General features: G+C 35.7%; 1 protein-coding gene across 1 annotated transcript; it reads left to right on the plus strand.

Annotated features, from left to right (window-relative positions):
* The first annotated feature begins 1,785 nt into the window (after positions 1-1,785).
* On the plus strand, positions 1,786-11,217 carry LOC141431764 (uncharacterized). The gene is made up of 4 exons (XM_074092943.1): positions 1,786-2,080; positions 2,964-3,095; positions 4,684-4,802; positions 11,031-11,217. Exons 1-4 carry the CDS (start codon positions 1,949-1,951, stop codon positions 11,215-11,217), a joined length of 570 nt encoding a protein of 189 aa, XP_073949044.1. The 5' UTR covers positions 1,786-1,948.
* Positions 11,218-11,486: the final 269 nt, after the last annotated feature.

Raw genomic sequence — 11,486 nt, forward strand, 5'->3', positions numbered from 1 at the left:
TGGATCTTTACTTTACTTTCAAACATATTTGGGACCTAAAATTTGAAACACCCATGTATGCTATATAGCTATGCAAGATTATGGAATTCTCGGCCTGATGCTGCAGCCAGGATATCCAGAACACTAGTAGGTACACTCTTAATAAAACTTTAGCAGATATATCGTGTTTGGGTTCGTTTTGATCAGTATTTGATTATACAAACAATGCAATGGTGGCAACAGAATGAGCTGATGCTGCAGCCAGGATATCCAGCACAATAGTACACTCTATAAAAAATAATAGCACATATGTCGTGTTTGGATTCGTTTTGATCAGTAATTGATTCTTCATACAATGCAGTGGTGGCAACACGACGAGCTGATGCTGCAGCCAGGATATTCAGCACACTAGTACACTCTATAAAAAATAATAGCACATTATGTCTTGTTTGGAATCGTTTTGATCAGCAATTGATTCTACATACAATGCAGTGGTGGCAACACGACGAGCTGATGCTACAGCCAGGATATCCAGCACACCAGTATACTCTTGAAAAAATAATAGCAGATATGTCGTGTTTGATTCCTTTTGATCAGTATTTGATTCTACATACAATGCAATGGTGGCAACAAGATGAGCTGATGCTGCAGCCAGGATATCCAACACACTAGTACACTTTAAAAAAATATATATCAAAGTTTAAAAAACGTGAAATAAAACTTAAATTTAAAATTTAAAAAACCTCCGACTTAAAAAAACGCCAGCAAAAATAAAAATTAAAACGCCCGAAAAAAAACGCTGCTTGAAAAGACAATTAAAAAGTAAAAAATAATTATGCGCTACCTAGCTGTTGCCCGCGACTTCATCTACGAAGAATTCGTTTATCTCTATCCCGCGGGGACTATGCTGATTTCCCGCAAAATTAGCCTAAGTTAATTTAGTATAAAGTATCTAGTAATATTTTTTTATCTAAGCGTTGTTTACAGTGGCTAGAAGACAGGTACATACAGATTATTAGCACCACCTGTGCAATTATCAACATTATTCTGAATAAAAATACCTACCATACCAACAACATTATACTGATAGAGATACAATACTTAATAAAATAAACTTTAGCAAACTATCTTGTTTTGTTAAAGTATGTTTTATCTAAAATTGGGTTCTTTAAACCAAAAGATAAAACCACGTGACAGAGGGACGTAAAAAGGAAATAGAAAAGAAATGAAGGCATAAAATAAAATTCTTTTTACACGTCACTATTAACTCCATTTTTAAGGTATCCAGGTGAAATAGGGGTAAATATGTTTTTTGCTACATATTTTACTGTCGAAAAATACTAAAAAAAATTTTTTTCAAGGACTAGATACAATCACGAGCAAAGCAAATTAAGGTTAAAAAATAGAAAAAATATTATTTATTTACTGATAACATTTAAACATAATTTACATGTTCAACCAGGCGTGGTGTCATCAGATAAGGTAGCGCATTTACTGTATTTTATAACCATTTTAGTTTATTACACCGTTTTATACGAGATAGTAACTTATCTTTTATGATTATATGTTAAAAAAAAACTTTTTAAGCAGCAATGAAACTATTCACATCATGTTTCATCATTTCACTATCTTATTTAATATGTTTAACTCAAAAGTCTGATAAACTTTTCGTAAGTTTTCATCGTTAGTATTAATACTGCGTGACACATAGTGATAGTGAATAATATATAAAAATCAATGCCACTTTTCGTTGTAATTTTATAACTCAAGAACGGGCTCACCTATCCAAACTAAATGTTTAGGCTTTGTTCGGACTATTTAGTAGATGGTTTATGTGAAGTTTGCACGAAATCGGTAGAGCGGTTCTTCATTTATCACATTTTTTGTATACGTAGCGAAGCACGTACCGGGCCGCTAGTAGTGAATAACATTTTAAAACGTTTTTTTCCAATGCAAGGGACCTTTTGACATGCGGCTGACCAGCTTTGATGTATGTTCTGGACCTAAGGCCAAGAATTGCACATCATTGAGAGCAAATATTACCAGCAAGAACGTCATTTACGCTGACTTCCAAGTTTTTAAGACTTGCTCCCCTGTAAAGGTAACTAATATTAAAAATAATATTTATTAATGCTTTTCAAGCTTTTGTTAATCTAAATTAATATTCCTTAGTATTTATCACTCAATTACCTATTTGTTTATCGGAATCCTGTTATTTGAATTTTGTCTTCCACAGTTATTTTTTTCTTCCTTATTACAGGCCTGTACTTTTCAGTGAGTAGAGGGGCTTGGTAGATTGTCTTTATCTATTGCTTTAATTTTTTTCTCTTACAGGTATAGATTTTTTCCTCGTACCGAGACTGTACTTCTTATTAATCTTTACAAATATTAACTCTGTATGTCTGTTTGTTACCTCTTCACGCTTCAACCACTGAATCGATTTATATGAAATTCGGTATGGCGATAGTTCGAGTCCCGAAAAAGGACATAGGATAGTTTTTATCCCGGAAAATTGCATAGTTCCTGCGTGATAGCGATAAACGAGTTCTACGCAAGTCATTGTTATGTTGGTTTTGTGTCAAAACGGATATGCAGGGCTGGGCTACTCTGAAATTCGAAAATCGAAGTTCGTGTCGTTCCGTCCCTCTGACGCTTATACTATTCAATACGAGAGTAAGAGGAACGGTACGATACGAACTTCGATTTTCGCATTACGGAGTAGGCCCTCTGGTCCTACACTACGAAGTACAAAATTCGAACTTTGTATCTTGCCGTCCCGCTTACGTTTATATTATTTAATACGAGATAAGACGGTACGATTCGAACTTCGATTTGCAAATTTTGTAGTAGGTAGCCGCCTAGATTTCATGTAGGTACTTAACCCCATTAAAAACCCGACCTGTTTTCGTTGCTCTTACCTACCTATAGGTATAAGGTATTATATCAAGAGACAAAAATCACGAGTTTGTTTTTTTCTCTAACAGGGGAAGATCCTGTCGTCGGCGAACGGCAAAGAGCTGACTCGATTACAAATGAATAAGCCATGTGAACACTTATTCCTCAAACCTCTGTTCACGACGTTGTTTAATCTTACAAAAAACTGCTTGGTTTTAAAGGTAGGTAAATACCGCGTCTTGTCTGTAATATAATCAATGCATAATTTGATTCTTGAGATTACATACTGTCATTCATAAGGGTTTCTGTGGCAGATTAATTGGCGCTACTATCGTGAAGTCCGTTTGACAGGTCTAACATTTGCATCGCATTTGTGACTGGTTAAATAACTAAATGAGCCGATCACAAGAAACACGTCAAACGGACTTATCTATACTAACCTAACGCCATCTAGCAATATTTCGCCTGTCAAGAAACCCTCATTAAAATATCTTACTGAGTCGCAAAATAGAAAAAAAATAAGGTTATAAATAAATTCTAAACCTATTTATGTACCTACCTATATATTATATTAACCTTACGATATGATCTCCTATCGGCCATTAAAAACAAATTAAAAACAAACGCCTAATCGTTTGTTTTTAATTATTCAGTACCTGGGCGAAAAAAGGAGGAGGTTCAAAAAAGGAATTCGGTCGTATTTTTTTTATGTTTGTTACCTCAGAACTCCGTCATTTATGAACCGATTCGAATTATTTTTTGCGTTCTTCTATGAATATCTTCAATTAGGTCCCATAAACAGCAAATCAGGATCTGATGATTGGATCTTAAGGAAATCGAGGGAACTCTTCAAATGTTGTAGGGACACCTATAGTAAATTGGATATATTCAGTAGTAACGCGTGCATTTGCTCTTGAAAATCATCATTTGGTGAAGTGGAACTGATCATGAAGACCACAGTTGAGCATCGGAGTTACTACTCGATAAAAAGTATTTCACGGGTTGAAATTTAATTACTTTGACACAGTTGCTAAGCAATTTATGCCCCTCGTAATGATTATGGGAGGCCGGGATAAAAAATATTAAGCACTTTTAAATGTTCTGCACGATATTTGGTTATAGACCTTGTGCTGTGGTAAAAAGGGTGGTGAAGCACACTAAAAACATGAAAAAAAAATATGACAAAAAAATTAACCGACTACAAAAAAAAACATGAAAATAATATTCTACCAGTCTAAAGTCGGTCGGTGCCTCAGCACGAGCCAGCAGGAGTGATTGACCAATATAAAGTGCGTAGGTGAGGTAGATGACTGTAGGTCCACTCCTGCTGGCTCGTACTGAGGTACCGACCAACTTCAGACTGGTAGAAAATTATTTTCATGGTTTTTTGTAGTCGGTTAAATTTTTTGTCATATTTTTTTTTGACATTCAGTTTGTCATGTTGCAAAGATTAGTTTCTTTAGTTTATAATATGTGATAAGATCAGCTATGTATGTAACCGTAGGTACATAATTGCGCATTATGTAACAGTCACATAAACTTATATTAAGGGTCATTCGTCACAGACGCTGTATTTATTTTAGAGGGAAGTAAATGAATAAACGAAAATCATCCAATTATACGCGATCACCAACACTCATGAGAATTAACAACCTCAAGGGAGTCGCTTGTCCATTGTCGGCTTTTAAGTTAACAAAATATAACAGCAGCCAACTAACAATTTCTACTTGACATCCAGTTGATGTTTAGCTCAATAAGAAAATCACAAGAAAATACATGATTAATATTTAAATTATACTTTTGTTCCAGGGTGACTATTCCAAAAAAATAGATATAGGGCATTTATTTAACAGCTATTTTGCTAGCAGCTTCTTCTACGGAAACGTTTCTATTCGATCACATTTCTACAACGATGAGTGTAATTTTGCGTGCGTCGTCTTGAAGGTGTTATTGAGTCCGAAATAAATAAATATTATAATGCTTTATCAGCAAAAAAAACCTATTTCTTGTTGTTATTTCTAAACCTTATTTAGTTCAGATACACAAAGCCAACTACTGACTCTGCAAATTGGATAGCTATTCAGGACTGATATTCGAATCACGGCGCCATTTCCTTCCCTACATCCTTCTTAATCAGTCATCCATTTTGAATCTTTGAATCAAACATAATGGCGAAATATTATGTACACACTTTTATGAAAAATGTATCCTAAATAGATATTTATAAGTTTTTTCATAAGCAAATAAGGCATCTCCTCTAATAAACAGTTCTGCTCGGAGAATTTTGTCAAATTCTGTCCATAGGCTCACGTACAACGATAAAGAATAGAAAATCGATGAAGATGTCGAAGTCAAAATCGATAATTATTCAGTATTAACTTTATCGAATGTACTATGTAATAAATGCGACACACGCTTTTAATAATCAACGAGGTATATTTACCTTCCAGCCGGCCCACTACTCGCTGTAAATGGTAGGTGCATTTTCGAGTTTCAACTGCCGAAGTGAATAGAAAATAAATATATCCTTATCTTTTATTTGATATGACAAAGTGTATAAATGATGACGAGGCTGGCATAGTCACTTTTGGTGTACTGAAGCCTCGTTAAAATATAAGATTTAAAAAAATAAAAATAATAAATGATGACGATGATGATTCGACCGATTTCGGCCATGGCGACCATTTCAACTCCTAATTATTTGATTGGTCATACTTACCCTGAAATATGTATCCGATCCATGGCCGTATTGTTAACGGTACGTGTCCACCTAATCCGTAGTCGGCCGAAGTGTGTTCGGGCGTCGTCTCGTCCGAACTCGGCCGATCGAATCAAACGTATTTGAAGGTACAAGAGCGCCCAAATTGCATCACGGTTGTAGCAGTGTCGGCGCTTTCATTCCTTCACATACGTTTGATTCGATCGGCCGATTACGGACAACGACGCCCAAACATACTTCGGCCGACAACGGATTAGGTGACACGTACACACCGTTACGCCCGAATGCTGGCGATCGCATTCACCGTCTGTTTCTACCCTCATCCTATACCTATTGTGTGACATAAAAAACCGGCCAAGAGCGTGTCAAACACGCCCGAAATAGGGTTCCATAGCCATTACGAAAAAAATAAGTAATATTTTTCTTAGGATTTCGTATTTTCTACGGAATATTCCAAGTTTAGGTATATTTTATACTTTAGGCTGCTAATTACTCTTAAACTACTAATAATTCTCAAGAAAACTTAACCATTAATAGTTTTCCTGGTAAGTTTGATATACTACCATCCTGAATTTTTCAAATTTTTCCACTCACCGGTTTAGATTTTAGAAGGGGGGGGACGCTAGATTTTAATGAAAATTTGCACTTTATAGTTGAATATTTTGCATCATAATCATCATCATCCCAGCCTATATACGTCCCACTGCTGGGCACAGACCTCCTCTCAGAACAAGAGGGCTTGGGCCATAGTTCCCACGCGGGCCCAGTGCGGATTGGGAACTTCGCACGCACCATTGAATCGCTTCGCAGGTTTGTGCAGGTTTCCTCACGATGTTTTCCTTCACCGCAAAGCTCGTGCAAACAAATCACTGAATCAAAAAATCGTTGTAGCAACCCCTTTATGGTTTTCAAAGACTTATCCAACGATACCCCACACTACAAGATTTGATGAGAAAAAAAAACACCCCCACTTTACGTCTATCCACTAACTAAAATTTTACACTATTTTTTTTTATTATGTAAATGTATTTTTATCTGTAAGTCATTTTCATCGGCATAGTTTACATTATATATCGTGCAAAATTACAGTTTTCTAGCATTGATAGTCCCTGAGCAAAGCCGCGGACGGACAGACAGACAGACAGACAGACATGGCGAAACTATAAGGGTTCCGTTTTTGCCATATTGGCTACGGAACCCTAAAAACGATTGTGACTCCAAGCGTGTTAGTTAATAACCCTCCCAGCCCAGGTATTATAGCGGAATCAACCAATCGCACAGCGATCGGATCAGCTTTATTAATATTATCTTGTTTGTCAATGGTTTGATTGCACAACGAAATTTAAGCGTATCGTTTACAACAGCTCGTTACGATACGATGCGGAAACAAGTCACCTTTTATTTAATTATTTCAGTCTCCTTATTTTCTGTTTTAACTGAAAAAAATGTTCGAGTTTTGCTTTACATATCACAAAATTAATCCCAAGTGTCCCATGTCCCACTTTTATGGTAACGTAATGTTAGCACAAAATCTCTCGAAAATTACCAAAAAAGTATGGTTGGGTAACCCAAAAAATTCACCTTCATCTTCCCTTGGAGTGGCGGCGCCATACCTATTTAAAATTTACCGTTAGGTGACGTGGTGCGTAAATAAATAAAAATCAAGGTAGTTTTGAAGGACGGTTAAAAAATTTATTATTAATTTGTGGGTAGTTTTGTTTTGTTTCATAAAACGTATGTGGTACTTGGTTACAGTGACAAGTTAGAACGGTTTGTGTGTTAGTCAACAACTGGTAGCATGTGTACGGACTCTGAAGATGAGAGTTCGAAACTCAGTGCTTACAGTGCATGATATTTTGCATAAGCTTAGCTATCGTAAGGTCGCGGGTGAGCAAGGAAATTATTTTAGTTCATTTAGAACGAAATTTCTTCCATAGTGTTGTCGCAGCCGTTAATGAATGGCATCCTTGTCTATTTACGAACGCATTTTACAAGAATGAGCAAGCCAAAAATAGTTCTATCAGTTATTATTTAGATTTAAAATACGCCAGAATCAAATGCCGGGAGACGGTCGCTTGCTACTTAAGGGTTTTTGACAGGATTCCGGGAGACGGTCGCTTGCCACTCCAAGGGTCATCAACTTAAAATATCCATTTTTCACAATCAAGTTTCAGATTCAGTTGATCATTGCAGGATGTGTTTTAAGCGCTCTGTTTTAATTATTAAGGGACCCTTCAATATGGAAAAGAAAAAACCGTATCAAGATGTTCAGAAATGTTAACTAAGACCTACAGTTTCCTTAAATTGTACTGCGCTATTCAAAGAGGATAACTAAATTAAAAGTTAAAATTATTTATTAATTTATGAGTCGTTCAAAAGATGTTAGAATTTGAAAATTTTGGAATAAAGGTTATACAAACAGATACTTTGATTAACACCTAAGTTTTAAATTGTAAATGTGCTAAATACAATCTAAAGGATCCAACTTTTTTTAAAGTTAAAATTAATTTATTAATTTATTGATTCATTTGGTTCTATTTCAAATAATTGGATTAAGGTATGGCTTGTATTATTGAATCTAAATTAATATTATTATTTATATTTAAGAAAATTACATCTAGTGGTTCATCAACTTATATTAGATATAAAATTGCAGCGTCAGTGAATTATAGTTAAATATGTTGTTGAAAGTACCAGGGGTTAACATTATGATAATAAGTAAAAATAGTTAAAAACGTTGTGTTGTATTACTAAATGAACAAACCTTGTACGATTAAAATATCTTTGTTAGTTTACATTTTATTAAGTCTGCTCTGATAAACATATTCGTATGTTCAAGTGGATAGAGAACAATTCGTTTCGCGAATTGAAAGGTAATTGCGAAATATTAAAGCTTATTAACCTCCTGTTTCACTATTCATTGATTAAATTTATCTGACGGATAAATGTGATGCCGGCTCTGTTTGTTTTATTCGAATAGACGGAGATGGCATCACATTTATCTGTCAATTAAAATTAATCAATGGGTGGTGAAACTGCCCCTAAGCATATTTGTTTAATTGTGTAGCTAATGTAAAACAGTGGATTAACAGAGAAGTTGACCAGAGGCGTTATTGTCACACTTGGAATCACAATAGTTTTCACCACTTCTTTCTATCACACGGTATAAGACGAGGGTAGAAAGAGATGGTGAATGCGATCGCGAACGTCAGCGCGTTAGACAATATTGCCTCAGTTCATTAGTACGCTTTATCCACTTATAAGTATATCAAACTCGGGACTTACATTAAACTACTTCGATGTTTAAGACACATCGCAGTGGCAGTATCACGTAGCTGCAGCCAGGTGACCTAGACAAGGGTAATCTCGACTCCGAGAAGGAGGGATCTGATTTACTAAATCTAGCTCCGGTATCGGCACCGACTCCGCTTATCAACTCCGACTCCTTTATTGACTCCGGTTCTTTCGAGCGATTATTAGTTTGTCTATGGCCGATCCGGCTCAATTCGGTACCGGAATACTGAATTCCGTCCTAATGACTCTTTTGAATCTGTGAGTCACTTTGGATATAGATACTTACTACTGGCGTACCGGCTCCGGGGAGCGGCTTTAAAATTCGAATCATGCTATCCCATGAATTGCTATTAGCGTGAGTGGGGCGGCACAAATCCGATCCGATCCGGACGAAGTCGCGGGCAAAAGCTAGTAATATAATATTTAAGTCCCAGGTCTCCTTTTTTCCAGGGTACTTATTCCATGAGAGTGGATTTAGGACAAATATTTTACAGCTACTCACGCGGAAGCTTTATCTATGGGAACAATAGAGCCTTCTAAGCTCATAAGCAAAATGTACGAATGTTTGGTCATTTTAGATGGCTTATTCACATAGACATTCAGAGATGAAAAATTTATGATTTTCAGATTTTTCTTATTTATTGTGCTATAAGAGCTACCTTTATGCAAAATTCCACGTTTCTAGGACAGCCGGAAGTACCCTATAACTTTTTCTGTTAAGGCAATTTGTATGAATTTAATGACTGTAGCTTTTGATTGACAGCAAAGTAATCCTATAAGGGTTCTATTGTTTCCTTTTTAGGTACGGAACCCTAAAAAACATTTGCTCCGGTGCTTTTAAAATTTCGACCTATTTACTTGAAAATATGGGGATGTAAGTTCATAAGGAATTCCAAAAAAATTACTACATATAAGTATATTTATCGGATATATTTATGCTTAGTTAAAATGCCGTCTTAATTATAATCCTACCATCCTAACTTCCAATAAAGGACGTAAGGTGTCAAGAGTTCACTATGAAGAATTAGTCCTTTTGTGTTGGTAGGGTAGAATACACGTTGTATTGCTAAAATGTGGCTACCCGCAAAATATTTATGTTTTACCAAAGAACATCGGATGGATGGATGAATGGAAGAACAAAAAAAAATATTTTATATTTATAGCAATGTATTAAAATAGGTTATTTTCGGTAAACCGTAGAAGTTTCTATGTACTATTATCGGCAGAATAGGTATCCTAAATAAATTAAATACCTCCCTAAATTACTATTCCACGCGGACGAAGTCGCGGGCAAAATCTAGTATAATATATATTGTGTGTGTATATATATGTCGCAGGAATATGATAAAAATAGGGATTTGATCAAATTCCTCATGGATATGATCAAGTCCCGGGAGATGATAAAAAAACATCGCGTTGTATCATTTCCCTTGCAGAATTCAATGATTTGATCAAGTCTCCGAGCCGTTTTAGGGGAATGATAGAATTATAGCAATGGCCGATGGATTTCTTAATTTCCCTTAGCAATTTGATCAAATCCCTGAGCTGTTTTAGGGAAAAGATTAAACGAGTTATTTAAGTCAACTAGATTCTTACATTTTACTAAACACGTCTAGTGATTTGATGAAATCCCGAAACTATGTAGGGATTTGACCAAATACCTCAGGGATATGATCAAGTCCCGGGAGACGATAAAAAAACATCGCGTTGTATCATTTCCCTTGCGGAATTCAGTGATTTGATCAAGTCTCCGAGCCGTTTTAGGGGATAGATAGAATTATGGCAATGGCCGATGGATTCCATCATTTCTCTTAGCGATTTGATCAAATACCTGAGCTGTTCTAGGGAAAAGATAAAACGAATCATTTAAGTCAATTCAATTTGAACATTTTACTTAACACGCCTAGTTTTTATCAAATCCCTATACATCATCATCATCATCATTAGCCTATATACATACGTCTCACTGCTGGGCACAGTTAAGATTTGTCACTTAACTGCGATACCCTAATTATGATATAAAATATATTTATTTATTTTTACATAATAAATGATTTAAACAATAAAAACTTAATAATAATAATTAAAAACTAATATAAATCTAAAAAAGGCCCCTGTGGCATGGTTCCAAGAATGCTGGCAGCATTTCCTCGCTGTATGACGATGCCAAGACGCTGAGCGAGGAAGCTGCCAGCCCTCTTGTCTCCGGTGGCGTCGACCAGTCTCTTTGCCAGTTGGCTGAAGAGTTCCCTTGCGCCAGGGCCCCACGGACCGAGCGTCTCGACGCCGAAGGCAATGAAGTTTTATTATTCCCTCCTATACGAGTATAAATTAACCATACACCAATCATTATTAAGTATCATGTTAAATCAGGCTTATCTCAATCAGATAAGGTAAATGGACATTTTTAATGTATATGAAAAGTATTTCAACTACGCTATGTAATTTTAGCATTGTTTAAAGCGGCGTATTACCATGCAGAAGCCAAAAACGTTTTTTGTCGTTATTTCGACATATTTTTTCATAAATTCAGCAGACATAAATTACGTAAGTAACGCACCAGGATTGAAATTCAAAAGATATTACATTATGTGCATCG

The sequence above is a fragment of the Choristoneura fumiferana genome, chromosome 10, assembly GCF_025370935.1.
Source record: "Choristoneura fumiferana chromosome 10, NRCan_CFum_1, whole genome shotgun sequence".
Lineage (NCBI taxonomy): Eukaryota > Metazoa > Arthropoda > Insecta > Lepidoptera > Tortricidae > Choristoneura > Choristoneura fumiferana.